At 36.2% G+C, this 17,188-nt stretch overlaps 2 protein-coding genes across 2 annotated transcripts; both read left to right on the top strand.

The window, feature by feature from the left end:
- Positions 1–386: 386 nt before the first annotated feature.
- Positions 387–2,274, top strand: LOC104886619 (spermidine hydroxycinnamoyl transferase). Its single transcript, XM_010671086.4, has 2 exons — positions 387–1,420; positions 1,633–2,274. The coding sequence occupies exons 1-2, from the start codon at positions 474–476 to the stop codon at positions 2,066–2,068; spliced, it is 1,383 nt and encodes a 460-aa protein (XP_010669388.2). The 5' UTR covers positions 387–473; the 3' UTR covers positions 2,069–2,274.
- An 8,892-nt stretch (positions 2,275–11,166) lies between these two features.
- Positions 11,167–11,859, top strand: LOC130590519 (uncharacterized). Its single transcript, XM_057392995.1, has one exon. The coding sequence runs from the start codon at positions 11,167–11,169 to the stop codon at positions 11,857–11,859; it is 693 nt and encodes a 230-aa protein (XP_057248978.1).
- The last annotated feature ends 5,329 nt before the right edge of the window (positions 11,860–17,188 follow it).

Here is a 17,188-nt window from a genome sequence, read left to right as displayed (position 1 = left end):
AAACGGATAAACTAATAAAGAACGGAGACCGTATAAGACGACATACCTCATTTATTGGCATTAATAGGTCACCTTTTATTTTAAAGGGATCTACACAAGTGAATAAGTGTGGCTGACCGCATGAAGGCAAAAGCTTAACCGCGTTGCAGAAAACAATTGTAAGATTTTTGCATTAAATTATTTGATGGTCGTATATGAAATTTATGTTACTTTATTTACATATTTTGCCATATGGCATATATACAAGTCAAAATATGATCAAATCAATTGAAAATTGAAATTAACAGGCTAAATGGGGTTGGGTTAAAATTGATCCATTGGGTTGAATTTGTGACCAGACCCGACCCACGCACGCAACCCTACATGACTGATGCGATCTGTAGCCGTAACAGGCACTATATAAAAAGGAAACAAGGGTATCATACAGAAAACTCATTGCTAATAAGAACTATAGAAGATTGAAAAAGAGACAAATGGCAATGAAAATCAAATCTACACACATAGTGAAACCAGCTGAACAAACATGGAATGGCACTCTCCCTCTATCAGAACTTGATCAAATTGCAATTATTACACTTTCATCTCATTTGTATTTCTATGATAAACCCACACAAGAAGATTGGCTTAACCCACAAAACAACAAAATCCTCAACACCCTTAAACACTCATTAAGCCAAGTCCTTGTCCCATTTTATCCATTAGCTGGCCGGTTAAGCTGGATACCTGGAGGGCGGCTCAAGCTCGAGTGTAACGCCATGGGTGCGGAGCTCATCGAGGTTGAGTCTACCATGAAAATCACCGATTTTGGTGATTTTTACTCTTCTAGTGAGAACTTCCAACATTTGCTCCCTCGAATTGAATACTATGAGAAACCAATCCAAGATCTTCCTGTGCTCGCGGTGCAAGTCACTAGGTTCGCGTGTGGTGGCCTTAGTGTTGGGATATCTATGTCTCACGTTGTTGTAGATGGGAAGAGTGCCTTCCATTTCACTGAAGAATGGGCTAGGCTCGCCCGAGGCGAACCGCTAGAGTTCGTACCTTTCCTAGATCGCCGAGTTCTACAAGCTGAAGATCATGTGAGTGGATCCAGAATGACAGAAAATATTGCTGCTGAAAACATGGATTTTTTCAGTCAACTTCGTTATTTTGGTGAAGTGGATAACTTGGAGTGGGGAAAGCAGGTCACTCCAACTTTCGTATATCTAACAAAAGATAAAATTGAACGGCTCAAAGAGGTTGCTAATATTACTAAGGAACTGATGAATGATAATGGGGTTCGTCCTTACAGTAGATTTGAAGTTATTACAGCTCATATATGGAGATGTGTAACTAAAGCAAGGGAACTCAAGGATGAGGATATCACTACCTTAATAGCTTGCGTTGACGCACGAGGTCGTATGGAGCCACCATTGCCACCAAGGTGATTTGCTTGTTTCTCATATTTTAATTTGCCCCTTTTTTAATCTAGTCAACACATAATTTTAACCACTAATGATATCTTTAACAATTTATTAATAGAAGATAAAAGAAGTCATTCTATTGAAAATATACATTTAAACAAATTTGTAAAATTTTTCATTTATAGTAATTTATTTTTAACCTTTCTCACATACATACAATATGAAATTGCAGGTACTTTGGCAATGCTATTATTGATATTGAGATATCAAGTTGTGTAAGGGAGCTCATCTCAAAACCTTTAAGATATGCTTGTAGTAAAATAAGAGAAGCAACGACTAAGGTGAACAAAGAGTATGTGTTGGAAACTATTGAGTTCTATAAAAATCAAAAAAGTGTAAGCAAGTATCAATACATTGATGATCGAGGAAAAATACGAGGCCCTTCATATGGTGACCAAAATGTACTTGTTATGAGTTGGTTAAATCTCATGGGGCGTAGCATTGATTTTGGATGGGGAAAGGAGATTCACATGGGTCCTCCTATAGTCTATGCTGGTGATGGTGATTTTATGATTACTCCCTATAAAGATGATGGATCTGTTGTTGTAGGAGTGTCGCTGCAACCTAAGCAAAAATTTCAAGAATATATGAGTTACCCCATTGAATGAACCGTACCATGTGTATTTTAACAAATCTCATTGTTTTAGTTGCTCCAAATAAATTATTTGATTATTTTACTTCCGTATCAATATGGTGTGATGATTAGGCTTTTCTGTTGTTGTATTTTATGTTTTGATGATACCAAATACTTGGGTATTTGTATGTTTTTATTTTAAATAATATAAGATCTCAAAAATATAATTTTATTAATTTATATTTTATCTTGGGAATAATAGATTATTGAGTTTTAATATGGTTAAGATATTATATACACACATGATTTTACAATATGGTATGTTTGATAGAACTCTAGTAACTTAGAATCTTTTGAATGAAAAGATTCATAAGTTATTAGATATTTTTGTTGCTGTCTTGCAAAAGAATTGTAGGTTGAATTTTCCGTGCCTATAAAGAAGGAATATGGTGCGTAAATTTCTCTACCCACTCACTAGATAATGGATCTCAACGGATAGTTGTGGGTAGTTAAAAATCGATGTACGAAACATGGAGAATATGCCGCAAGTTAAGCGCCATGATCCCTATAGTTCAGCTAGCTCACAACGTTGAGAAAGTGGTGTGAAGACAAGGAAGTTATTGCGGCTATTTAAGAAGAAAATGATTGTTCGAAAAAGATACAACTTTCAAGCATCACATTTGAATGTTTTACTTTGATAGTAAACTGGAATTTTCTTCTTCTCCTACAATACATACCATTATAATATTTTTAGTGTTTGGGTGAGTGAAATTTTTTAGAATATCCTTGTAATCAAGTGAGAGAAAGAAAGAGAGAAAAGAGAAGACTTTGAGTGAAGTCAAGTGAGCGTCATCAATTTAGGGGGAACTGAGTGACCGGGAACAAGTTCCTAGTGAAACAAAGAAGGGTCCAGTAATAGTTTGAAAAGAGTGTATTTTGGCCTAATAATAAGAGAAGTATTGAGTCAAAAACTTTCCGCATTTAAATTCAAAAATTTTCCCTCTATTACAATTTATCCCCCTTCTTGTAGTTGGTCTAGTGTTCATAGTAGAGTAACAATTGGTATCAGAGCCTCGTACCTCCAAAAATCATTTTATCTTGAGGAGCTTTTACTTGGCACCATGAACACTACTAGAGAAAACTTGATGATGGGTATCTGCCCAACTTCCGCCCATGTTCAATGTGAAGCATTACCCATACTGGAAGAACGGTATGGAGATATTAATTAAAGCAGAAAACTATCAAGTATGGAGAGTTATTGAACTTGGCAATTTCAAAGTTACAAAGAATAATGAAAGGGGAGTTGATTCCTAAACCCTTTGAATAATTTGATAAAGATGATTTTGATAAAATGGAGATGAATAATATGGCTAAAAACGTGCTCCATTGTGGCATGGGTCCTCATGAACACAATAATGTCATGAATGCAAGATCGTAAAGCAAATCTGGGATCGAAAGTCTTTCAAATTACTCACGAAGGAACATAGGAGGTGAAAAAATCGAACATAGATATGCTTACGCATAAGTGTGAAGTGTTTCAAATGAAACAAAAGGAGCTTGCTCAAGACATGCTTACTCAAATTTTCGAACATCATAAACGAAATTAAGTCTCTTGGAAAAATCATTACTCCAGAGGAACAAGTTCGAAAATTTCTAAGGAGTTTTCCATAGGATGAGACGTGGATGGCTAAGGTTATTACAACTCTACTGGAGACAAAAGATTTCACCACATTTAATGTGGAGCAACTAGCTGGTTCCTTGGTGACCCATGAATGGCATCTAGGAACTCACGAAGCTAAACCTGTGAGACCTAATAAGCTCTTGCTCTCAAGATAGATGATGAAGAAGAGTTTGAGACAAACGACGAAGACATCGCAATGATCGTTCGAAGAAGTTCTTTAACGAGAACTATAAGGGGAAGGTCATAAGGAAGCTTACCAAGTTAAGTTGGCATAAGTGTGGAAGCCCTTTTCACTTTATCAAGGAGTGTCCTCAATGGGAAACCGAGAAAGGTAAAGGAAAACTCAAGGAAAGGAACAAGGATCAACAAAAACCTTTTCCAAGAACACACATGAAGCGAGTCATGGTTGCTGCATGGAGATAATCTGATTCCGATGAGGAGCAGGAACAGACAGAAGAAGAAACATATCATCTATGCCTCATGGCTAAAAGTGAAGATGAAGGAGAATCGTTAAACACCAAGATATGTTCTCACACTATAGAAGAAGAGCTTACATAACTTAACAAAAACCAACTTGTTAAATTACTTCTAGAAACCTTAGACGACTATAAGGCAATTTGCGTAGAAAAAGGAGCAAGTAGAGAATGCCATAAAAGTTACTAAGAAACATTCAAGTTGGCTTAACTCGTTAAAATCCGATATTGAAAAACAATTCTTCGATCTTTTTGATAAAAATCGGAGTATTCAAGAAGCATTTGATAGATTTAAAAATGAAAACCATTTTTGAGTATGGAATTGGCAAAGTTGAAACTCTTTGTTCCTGAAGGAACAAATCCTTCTACTAATACCAAATCAGATTTCGAAAGAGTAAAATATGATTATGAAAATATTTTAAGTGAAAATCTGGTACTTAAGAAGCAATTGGATTCTTCTAGGAACAAGCTTCCTGATCCAGTGAGCTGAATACAAAAGTATTAAATTAAAGGAATAGATGGTTTCGGTTCCAACCACAAGAAGAAAAACAAAAAGAAAAAATACGTCTGATTGTTCCACCAGGGAAGAAGGTACCGAGAGGAATACCTACATTGTTAAACAGGTAGGAAACGCTAAGAGCGATTTAAGTCTAACAAAGGAACCCAAGCAGGACTAGGGTCGTTCCCACCACTGACTAGCTGCTTTGAAAACAGAATGAAGTGAGGGGGAACAACTTGTGGTTCCTCGACATCAGGTTTTTCAAAGCATATGACCGAAGACAAATCAAAGTTTCTCTCACTTTTAGCTTACCATGGAAGAACAGTGACCTTCGAAGACAATCTTACAGGTAACATAGTAGATGTTGGCAAGATTGGTAGGTCTTATTCACACTCCATAGATTATGTATTTTTGGTCGAGGGCTTAAAGCATAGTTTACTTAGCATTTCTCAGTTTTTTTTGTGATTAGGGTAATATAGTGAAGTTTGCTAGAGGGTCGTGTTTTGTTAGCAATAAAAGTACATGAACCAAGATACTTGAAGAAACAAGGAAAGGGGACACTTATATGGTTGACATGAACCTTGTTCGTAGGAACAATATTACATGTTTGGGCGTGATTGAAGAAGATCCCCTACTACGGCACAAGCATTGTGATCATGCCAGCTTGTCTCTACAACATACACAAACTCGGTGGGAAAGACGGCGTAGTAATTAGTTTATCAATAATTATGTCTATGCACCACGGTGTTTGTGATCCATGTGTAAAAAGCAAACAAGTAAGATCCTTTTCTAAATCTAAGCAAATGGTAAGCACACAAAGTCCATTGGAACTTCTTCATATGAACTTATGTGGCCCTGTACGTGTTTAAAGTATATCAGGTAAGAAATATATATTGGTTATTGTTGATGATTTCTCTAGATATACATGGGTTATCTTTTTTCATAGCCAGGATGAAACCTTTGGCGAGTTCTTAACTTTTGCTTAAAAATTCAACGAACTAGTGGTTTTAAATTGAAACACTTAAGATCCGACCATGGTAAGGAGTTTGAAAACTCCAAGTTTGATGAATTTTGCAGCAATAAAAGCTTAGATCACAATTCTCTGCTCCAAGGACATCACAACAAAACAAAGTAGTTGAAAGAAATAACCGGAGTCTGGATGACATGTCAAGAGCGATGATTATAGCAAGTAGTCTTCCAAAGAGCTTTTGGGCCGAGGCAGTAAATACAACATGCTACTTCATCAATCGAGTTATGCTGAGGCCAATCACAATGAAGACGCCTTATGAACTCCTTAGAGGAATAAAACCCAATATTTATTACTTTCTTATTTTTATATGTAAATGTTTTCTAAACAACAATGGAAAAGATAACTTAGGAAAGTTTGATGTTAGAAGCGATGAAGCAATATTTTTAGGATATGCTTCAAATAGCAAGGCATATCGAGTCTACAAGAATAGAATAATGTGTGTAGAAGAGAGTGTCCACATCATTTTTAATGAAAGTAATTCTCTGTAGGAACCAAGTTATGATGATAATTTTGTCATTGGATTGACTTGACCTTAAGAGTCAAACCACTGTGATGAGGAACTAACCCTTGCTGGAAAAGAAAAGAAGCATGATCCTGAATCTGTAACCTTGTGCTTGATCCTCAAGGGGGAGCAGGGAGAAGGTATAACTCAAGAAGAAGCGGTAACTCATGAGAATGAAGAAACTCCTATGATACAAACACCTCAAGAAGCACCTGGATAAAGTACATCAACAAGGAGATTTGATCCAAAGCCTCGAAAACACCAAAATTCTCATCCTTTAGAGTTAATTATAAGTGATATTGAAAAGGGAACTTAAACGAGATCCCAAATGAAGAATTCTTGTGCTTTTCATGCTTTTCTCTCTATGATAGAACCTAAAGCTCATATGGAATCATTAAGAGAGACTAATTGGATTAATGCTATGTAAGAGGAACTGAATGAGTGTCATAGGAACAAAGTATGGCATCTAGAGCCTAAGCCAAATAATAAGAAGGTCATTAGGCTCAAGTGGGTCTTCAGGAACAAGGTCGATGAACATGGTAAGTAGTAAGGAAGAAAGTCAGGCTTGTAGCCAGAGGGTACAATCAATAAGAATGTATTGAATTCGATGAAACATTTGCTCTTGTTGCTAGGATAGAAGCTAATAGAATTTTTATTGCTTTTGCAAAATTTATGGGATTTAAGTTGTACCAAATGGACGTAAAATGTGCTTTTTGAAATGGATTTTTACTAGAAGATGTCTATGTGGAATAACCTCTTGGATTTGAAAATTTCGATCTTCCAAGTCAGGTCTATAAGCTTGACAAAGCTTTATATGGGTTAAAACAAGCTCCTAGATCTTGTTATGAAAGCTTGTCTAATTTCTTACTTTTTCATGACTTTGTTAGAGGAAAAGTTAATAGGACTCTGTTCCTCCGTTCAAAAGGAACAAACATATTAATAGGCCAGATTTATGTTGATGATATTATATTTGGTGCTACTAATGATCTTCTTTGTAAGGAGTTTGTGGATCTTATGAGTAGTGAATTTGAAATGAGTATGATGCGAGAGTTGAATTTTTTTTTGGGCTTGCAAATCAAGCAAACCGAAAAAGGAACAGTGATCCATCAACAAAAATATGTCAATTGCTAAAGAAATATGGACTGGACCAATCCAAAACCAATCATACTCCCATAGGAACAAGAACAAGGTTAGATAAATAAAAAAATGATAAGTGTGTAAATGAGAAGCAATAAAGAGTTATGACCGGTTCTCTACTATATTTTACCTGCTAGTAGGCCGGATATTGCTTTAGCGTTGGTTTGTGTGTAAGATTCCAATCAAATTCGAAGAAATCTCACTTGACGGCAGTCAAGAGAATTCTTAGGTATTTGAAAGGAAGTGATGATTTGTGTTTGATTTGATAAGTTACACGGATGCGGACTATGCTGAAGATTTGATCAATTGCAAAAGTACATCAAGAATTGCCCAGTACCTAGGAACTAGCTTGGTCTCATGGAGCTCCAAGAAACAAAACACCGTTGCCTTCTCCACTTTAGAAGTAGAGTATGTGGCCCATTTTAAGCCATCCGAGTTCGTTTAAGCCTCCAAATACCCATTTTAAGTTTTTCTGAAATTTTTTTTTCCCTTAAATTATGTATTTGGGTTTTGTTTTATGTATTTAAACATTATTAGGTTGTAGTTCTTGTATTTTCAGATCTATAATGTTCTTGTATACTTCTCTTTGTTTATATATTTTGATTAATATTCTTGTATACTTCTCTTTGTTTTGATTAATGTTCTTGTATACTTCTCTTTGTTTTGATTAATGTTCTTGTATACTTCTCTTTGTTTATATATTTTGATTAATGTTCTTGTATACTTCTCTTTGTTTTGATTAATGTTCTTGTATACTTCTCTTTGTTTTGATTAATGTTCTTGTATACTTCTCTTTGTTTATTTTGATTAATGTTATTCTTGTATACTTCTCTTTGTTTATTTTGATTAATGTTATTCTTGTATACTTCTCTTTGTTTATTTTGATTAATGTTCTTGTATACTTCTCTTTGTATATAATTTCTTGTATTTTCATCTTTGTTTTGATTAATGTTCTTGTATACTTCTTGTATACTTATTGTATACTTCTCTTTGTATATTAGTTTTTGTTCCTTTTTTTCATTTTCGTTTCATTCTTTTTATTGTTTTGGGTTTAGTATTTTCGTTTCGTTTCTCTTCTCTTCTGTTTAATTTCAGAAAATGTGAGATTATGAGTAAAAAAATGTCAAAAAAAAATTTTTTTTTTATTTTTTTTTGGTAGGAAGGGCTGCGCTACTTAGGAAAAAGCGCAGCCCTCCTAGCCCAGAAGGGCTGCGCTTTTTCCTAACTAGCGCAGCCCTTCTGGGCTAGAAGGGTTGCGCTTTTTCCTAACTAGCGCAGCCCTTCTAGCTTAAGGGTTGCGCTTTTCTAGCGCAGCCCTACTTAAAAAGTGAAGGGCTGCTACTGAAAGGGCTGCTGTCAAAAAGCGCAGCCCTACATGCCTTTTTTAGCGCAGCCCTTCTTCATTTTTCTACTAGTGATAGTTTGCAAAATATTTTTGATTTGTTACTACTGGAAACTAGTTGTTTTACTATTTGTTGCTAGATAGCATCGTATTTTCAATTTGTTGTCATATAACAACAAACTACGACAACAAATATTTGGTTTGTTGTCATTAGAAATAATTAATTTTACTATTTGTTGTTAGATGACATCATATTTGCGATTTGTTGTCATTTAGCAACAAATTACGACAACCAACTGTGGCTCTGTTGACATTAGGAACAATTAATTTTACTAACTGTTACTAGATGACATCATATTTCCAATTTGTTGCCATTTACCAACAAATTACGACAACGGATATTTCATTCGTTGTTCACATTAGAAACAATTAATTTTATGATTTGTTGATAGATGACATCATATTTTCTTTATTTGCTATTTAGAAACAAATATTGAAATAGATATTTGATTTGTTATCTTTGGAAACAATATATTTTATTATTTGTTGTTGAAATAACATTAGTTTTTCCTTAAAATGTGTCCCACATCGAAGAAAGATTAGCCAAACTTCCACTTTAATGCCAAGAAGTTTCATACACTATTATCAATTTCTATTAGTATCAATATGCAAATATCATTCAGAATTGTAAGCGGACTGACTCTCCTTCTCTTTATTGATTTGCATAAATGTATTTATCAAATTATCAAACAACTAACAAAAAATATAAGGTTAACCTACGTTGTATGAAGAGTGCATTAGTCAAAGTGTAACTCTATAACTATCAAAAGTTTGTTTCTATTATTTTTAGCAACCAATATCAATAATTTGTTACTAATGTCTAGCAACAAAACATTAATAATTTGTTGCGATATTAGCAACAATCATTTATAACTCGTTACTAGAGTTGGCAACAAATGCGCCAAATATAGAAACCAACATGGTAAAAATATTTCAATCGATGCTATGTGGCAACGAAAATGTTTCAGATTTTGTAGCTAAAATCATATGGAAACAAGGCTTTTAGCAACAACTATTTTTTGTTTCCAATTTGTTGCTAATGCGAGTTAGCAACAAATTTCTAATGAATAGCAACAATTTTTACTGTTGCTAAATTGATTTACTTTTGTAGTGAGTGTTCATACTAGAATAATAAAGCCCCTGGTATTGATGGCTTCAATAGCTTTTTCTTTAAAAAAGCATGGCCTATTATTAGGCATGATATCTACAAGGCTATTACTCATTTCTTTGACACTGGAGAGCTATATCCTGCTATTAACTGTACACTGATAACTTTGGTTCCCAAAGTTCATAATCCTACATATGTGAAGGATTTCAGACCTATTGCATGCTGTACAGTTCTCTACAAGCTCATTGCTAAGATTCTCACTAGAAGAATGCAAAGTATGATTAATGAAGTGATTGATCTTGCTCAAGCTGGGTTTATGCCAGGGAGAAGTATCTCTGATAACATACTGCTGGCTACTGAGCTCATCAAGGGGTACACAACAAAACATATTTCCCCTAGATGCATGATGAAAGTTGACCTCAAGAAGGCCTATGATTCTATTGAGTGGCCTTTTCTTCAAATGATGATGAGTGAATTGGGATTCCCTTCTAGATTCATCAAATGGGTTATGGCTTGTGTTTCTACTGTGTCCTTCTCTATTTTGATCAATGGGCTACCTTGTAAACCCTTTAAAGCTAAGAAGGGGTTGAGACAAGGGGACCCCATGTCCCCTTTTCTTTTTGCAATAGGCATGGAATACTTATCTAGATGTATGGGCAGCCTAAAGCAAATTCCTGACTTCAATTTCCACCCTAGGTGTGAGAGACTAAGCATCACTCACTTGATGTTTGCAGATGATCTTCTGATGTTTGCTAGAGCAGATGCCAGTTCCTTACAATTAATGTTTGATGCATTTACTTCATTTTCTCATGCTTCAGGTCTGGTTGCTAATCTTGACAAAAGTAACTTATATATAGCAGGAGTTACAGAAGAAGAAAGGAGTAATTTACAACTTATTGTCAATATGCCTATGGGAACTTTCCCGTTTAGATATCTTGGAGTGCCCCTCACTACCAGGAAGCTCTATTATCAAGAGTGTAAGCCTCTTATTGAAAAAACTGTTGCTAAAGTCAGATCTTGGGCAGTTAAAAAGATCTCATATGCTGCTAGATTGCAACTTGTAAGGTCTGTCTTACAAGGATTTCAGTTGTATTGGGTGCCAAATCTTCATTTTGCCTAAGAAGGTTCTGAAAAGAGATCAAGCAATTTGTAGAAATTACCTGTGGAGTGGCCAGAGTAGTGGTAGGAAAGCTCTTATTGCTTGGAAAAGCTTTGCATGAAAGAGCTTGTGGTGGATGGAATTTAAAAGACTTGTTACTTGAATAAAGCAGCAATTACTAAGCATCTTTGGGCTATCACAATGAAGCAAGATAGGCTATGGATTAAGTGGATCCATGCCTATTATATCAAGCAGAATAACATGTTTACTATGTCCATTCCTGCTAGGCTCTCTTGGGCTCTAAAGAAAATTTGGGCTAGTAGGGACGTATTAATTGCTCATCAAACTCAGCAAGCTTCAGGTGAGCAATTCTCTATCAAAAAGATGTATCAGGCAATGAGGAGTGATCAACCTATTGTTCAGTGGAAAAGAATTTCTTGTGATAATAAGGCTAGTCCTAAGGCCTTATTTATCACTTGGCTGCTGCTTCAAGACAGATTGTCCACTAAAAGTAGGCTTTGTGAGTGGGGATTATTGGAAGACAGTACTTGTGTTTTATGCTCTAATGCTAGTGAAACTAGTTCTCATCTATTCTTTGAGTGTCCAGTTTCCAAGCAATTGTGGAGAATGTGCTTACAGCAGATTAGTATGGCTAATCAGCCTCGATTACTAGCAGGAGATGTTCAAGCTATTGCTGATGCGGCTAAGAAGAAGAATCCTCAGCACCAACTGTTATTGATGCTATATGCAGAAACAGTATACCATATATGGCAACAGCGTAATCAAGTTGTTTTTGGGAAGGATTGTATGTCCTCTAGGCACAGCTTTAAACAGATTGTTTTTAAGGTTGCGTGTAGATGTAATGATGTGATTAGACAAATGCTTCTTGTATGAGCTTTAGATTGCTTACTGAGTAGGGCTGGACTAAGTTTGGTGCCTCCAAACCCTTCCTAGAAGGTGGGGGAGTCTCCTTTCTTGTTTGTTAAGCCTTGTAGATGCATTTGGTTGTACCTTTTTTTTGGTTATCAATAACAACTTTGAATTGCCAAAAAAAAAATAACATGTCTCAATTACGTTTTAGGAGAACTGATAATACCATATTGTCTATACTATTACGTTAAGATGTTATCTAAAACAAGCTAGTGTTTGTCATGGATGTTAGAATATTCCTTCTACATATGACCCTACACGTTTTATTTATAATTTGTTCTCATTAGATGCCTGATTTATTTACCCGTTTCACCTCAAGTAATAATAAATTTATTCTTACATGAACTACTTCGTCATTCCCTTCATTCTTTCTGCATTCATACTTCAAATTGGTTTGGTTTGCTTTGGGAAAATTTATTTTACAGTTTTCGGTTTATTTCGTTTTCTATTCTAAAACCGATCTAAACTAATAAACGACTTCTATGCATGGGCCTTAACAAACTCGGTCCATTTGTAAAAATAAACCCAAGCCTTTATTTCTAACTCTACTAAAACTAACACACACTTCTCTAGTTCTCTCTCCCCAGCCCCCTCCCACCCAGTCGTCTCTCTCTCTCTTGACTCCTCCTTTTCAGTTGTCTCTCACTTTCCTTGGCTTTCCTATCTTCAATCCTCACCCCCGTTTCCCTTCAACCCTCACCGGTGAAGAAGCTATATAATGCCAGGAAGATCGAAGAAGTCCCTTGAAATAATTCCGGCGGAGAAGCTAAGCTTTGTCTCTTACTCCTCAATTCGTTCCTCAAGTCTCTCGTCGTCAATCGCCAATAGTGAAGATACTTTTTTTTCATATTTTTCGTAATTCAAATGTCAAAGAAAATTAGGAATGTCATTTTTTCTTTATTATTTGTAATTTTTTTTTTGTTAAGCAAGAGAGTATATTAATATTAGAGCCAATTACAACTAAGCACAACCAATAGCGAGACGAACCAACTAGGTTGGACCCCACACTATAGGAAGGCAAGACAAGCCAAACTAGGCCACTAACTACAATTCACCATATTACAATTTTTCAAACCATTGCAAATCTGTCCTATTTACCTTTTTTGGCATTACAGAATGGATTCTAAATTTAATGAGGCTTTTAAGTTGTTGAACAACTTTGCTGATTCTTGGAACTGTTTGGTGCCAGTAGGCTTCATTTCTCCCATGCCATACTGAATACACTAATGCAGCTACACTAGCTAGCATTACTTGCTTCTCGAACTTCGAGTGTCTCCCACCTTTAATTCTTCGAATTAGCTGCTGCAAATCTTCTGTAACAAACCTGATATTCAGCCATGTCTTAATCAATTGCAAGCAAGCCTTGCTAAAATGACACTGAAAAAATAAGTGAGAGTGATCTTCAGTATCACTGCTATCACAAATGAGGCATCTATCTGTGTTACTGATTCCAATTTGAGCTAACTTAGCTCTGGTCTTAAGCTTATCCTGAATAGCTAACCATAATATGACTCGATGCTTAGGAATATTTAGCCTGTTCCACACCACTCTAACCCAAGCTACCATAGGGTGGTCCCCCATTAGCTTGTCATATACAGCCTTGATCGAATATATGTTCATATCAGTAAATTCTCTCTGTGAATATACCTGTTTGATATGCTTCTTTACTCCACATATTCTCCTCCAGTACCAACTAGCAGTGGATTTAGGAGAATAGGTCCACCAATCAGTGCCTCTCAGATATACATAACTTATCCATTTTATCCACACACTATCTTGTTTTGTTGTTACAGCCCACACATTTTCCCCAGGCTGGCAACATCCCATAGACACACATTTCTAAACCCCAGACCTCCTGTAGACTTCTGAGTGCACACTTGATCCCAAGCTACAACACCTGCTTTAGAGCTAAAATACTGGCCACTCCATAGGAATGCTCTACAAATCTTATTGATGTCTTTAAGAATTGCCTTGGGTAATATAAATACTTGAGACCAGTACATGTCTAAACTCAACAAGACTGAGTTTATAAGCTGTACCTTGGCTGTGTAGGACAGATGTCTTGAACTCCACACTCTAATCCCAGCTTTAATCTTCTCAGTTAGCATCTCACATTGTGCATTTGTTATCTTCTTAGCACAGATAGGTAATCCCAAGTATCTGAAGGGGAGGCTTTGTTGTGTGAAACCAAAAGCCTCTTTGATTCTCTAAACATCAGTTGAGGACATCCCACAAGTATAAAATGGTGATTTTCTGATATTAGCTTGTAGCCCAGATGAATGTGAAAAGAGCTTGAATGCCTTCAACATTAAGTAAATTGAAGCATAGTCACCTTTACAACACATTATGAGGTCATATGCAAATCACATGTGTGTTAATTTCACTCCTCTACATCTAGGATGAAACTGGAACTGAGGTAAATATCCAATCTTTGTCAATATTCTTGACAAATACTCCATGCAAATCACAAATAATAGTGGAGAAATAGGATATCCCTGTCTTAGGCCCCTAGATGACTTGAAAAAGCCTTCCATTTGACCATTTAACATCAAAGAGAACATTGGAGTGGTGACACATTCCATTACAAGAGCAGTGAATAAATTAGGAAATCCCAAGGCTTGCAACATTTCTTTGAGAAAGTCCTAGTCTGCAGTGTCATAGGCTTTCTATAAATCAATTTTCATCAAGCAGCTAGGTTTCACTTGTTTCCTACCATAGTGCTTCACCAAATCCTGGATGACCATGATGTCATTCAGAATGAATCTCCCATGCACAACCCTCCTTGATTTTCCATGATCAAGTCTAGCAACACTTGTCTCAATCTATTGCATAATACCTTAGTAATACACTTATAAAGAGTATTACAACAAGATATTGGCCTAAACTCCGTCACATTCTTAGGGCACTTTGTTTTAGGCACATGAGTGATAACAGTAGTATTAAAAGCTTTCAGTATCTTCCCTTCTTGCAAAGCATCAATGGCTGCCTCAATTACTTCCTGTCCCACTACTGCCCATGCATCCCTGTAAAAGTATGTACCAAACCCATCTGTTCCTGGAGCCTTCTCACCAGGGATTGAAAATAAAGATTTCTTGATCTCCTCTCTTGTGTAAGGTGCACACAGGATTGCTCTATGCTCTTCAGTAATCAAGGGCTCTTCTTGAATCACTTGAGTCAAAACAGCCTTCCTAGTTAGATTTTTCTTCCCCAACAATTTGTCATAGTACGAAAACAAAAAAGTCTGTGAGACATACCTGTCATGATCATGCCAATTACCATGGTCATCATAGATACTATAAACCTGATTATGAAGTCTCCTAGTTTTAATACTCTAATGCAACAAAGCAGAGTTTTCATCACCATCCTTAATCCAAGCCAATTTGGCTTTTTGTGGAAGAATTATCATATAAGCTTTATGCTTACTATGATACTCCTTAACAGCTTCATGTTCCATTGCAGCAAGCTGTAAATCACTAGGATTTTCATGCATTAGATTTTGTGCATTATCATCTGCTGATAAACCAGCTTCATGTTCCATTGCAGCAAGCTGTAAATCAGCTGTATGAATTTCAGAGAAACCTGTTTTATTGAGCTCCTTCAGAGCTATCTTCACCTGCTTTAACTTTTGGCACACCTTGAACATCTTAGCACCATTAACCTCAGTACTCTAAGCCCTGCTAACAACTTCTTCAAACTGAACAAATGTCTTCCACATAGTGAAATACTTAAATGGTTTCAGACCATTTCTAGTATCAGGGTATATAGCAAGCATGGCAGGGGAATGATCAAATTCCCCTTCATTCTGAAAACTCACTTCTGCAGTAGAGTATAGTTCCTTCCAGGCCACATTAGCTAGAACTCTATCTAGCTTAGAAAACACCCTAGCCACCCCTTGTTGCTTATTGTTCCATGTAAAAAAGTTCCCTGAACTTTTCACATCTTCCATGGTGCAGAATGTCATACATTCTCTCATGTCCCTCATTTAAATCTCCCTAACTTGAGAGCCAATTCTCTCTTCATTATTTGTGATGCAATTAAAATCCCCACATAAGATCCAAGGATCTACAGCATGTAGGTTCTTAATATCCTCCCATAAATCTACTCTTTTAGCCCTTTCATTAAAAGCATAAATGAAAGTGCTATAAAAACCTTGTCTACCACTAAGTGGTTGTGGATAACAATGTATCATTTGAGGAGTAACTTTTAAAATAGTTACCTGAAAACTGTCAGGCTTCCAAGCCAATATAATTCTCCCACCATCATGCTTGCTAGAGTTGCTAGTAAAACACCATCCCCTGAATACTTTCTGGTATAATAAGAAAAGGTTCTTGGCTTTTATTTTCGTTTCTAAGAGGCTTACAACACCAAATGCAAACTTGTGAATATAGTGTTTCACATCAGTTTGTTTATTGCTGTTGTTCAAGACCCTTACATTCCAGCACAATATTTTATCCATGCTCCTTACGAGGTTCTCCCCCCTCCTTTCCTGCTTGTCTCCACCTGTGTAGTCATATCTTAACTCACCCTCTGACCATCCTTATTCTGCACACCTGTATCTTCAAGAGCCTGGAAGATATTCTGAGTGTTTGTGAGACTTACTGCTGCTGGTCTGACCCTAATAGGCTTTAAGGCCCTTTGGAACCCCTCGTGGTCCACATGTTCTACATGTTCAGATGTTTTCACTATCGTTGCATTGTCTGAAATATCTAGCACCTCATTGACACCCAATACCTCCTTACTTACATTAGATGCTTCCACATTGCCAGCCTTCATCACCTCAGTAGCTGGTATAGCTCCCCCTTCCAATAGGAGCTTTAGGTAGCCATTTCTTATGAATTTTCTTATGCCTGCAGTCCTTAGTTAAATGTCCAAATCCATTACAATTTTAACAATGCAATGGTTTCCTTTCAAACATAACTGAGACTTCTATTAGGCAACTATTTTCATTCCAGGAGTGAATCTTCTCAGGAAATTTTTGATCTATTTTCACCTCCACCAAAATGCGAGCATATTGTAACTTATCTCTGTTCCTTGCTGCATCATCTCTTTTAATTGGATTTCCTAGCCGAGATACAATCTTATGGAGAGATTTCTCACCTCCAATACTTCAAATTCAGTTTCAATTGTACCCAAGTAGAGTTTTCAAATCATCATTCTCAAAATCCATCTCAGATGACCAAGGTTTCACTACCAAAGGTTTCCTATCTTTTTCAGTATTAGTTCATGGAATCTCGGGTGAACAATTTTTTTCGTCAAGGGGCATCAGGCAAGGAGATGATTTATTTCGTTACAT

This window comes from Beta vulgaris, chromosome 2, assembly GCF_026745355.1.
Source record: "Beta vulgaris subsp. vulgaris cultivar EL10 chromosome 2, EL10.2, whole genome shotgun sequence".
Classification (NCBI taxonomy): domain Eukaryota; kingdom Viridiplantae; phylum Streptophyta; class Magnoliopsida; order Caryophyllales; family Amaranthaceae; genus Beta; species Beta vulgaris.
The sequence above is the reverse complement of the archived record's forward strand: the minus strand, read 5'-3'. Positions and strand labels throughout refer to the sequence as shown.

Excerpts from the sequence above, each read along its gene's own strand:
- LOC130590519 (XM_057392995.1), top strand. The coding sequence starts at position 11,167 with ATGAAGCAAGATAGGCTATGGATTAAGTGGATCCATGCCTATTATATC.
- LOC104886619 (XM_010671086.4), top strand. The coding sequence starts at position 474 with ATGGCAATGAAAATCAAATCTACACACATAGTGAAACCAGCTGAACAA. Across the intron at positions 1,421-1,632 it reads GAGCCACCATTGCCACCAAG|GTACTTTGGCAATGCTATTA; the intron begins GTGATTTGCTTG and ends ATGAAATTGCAG.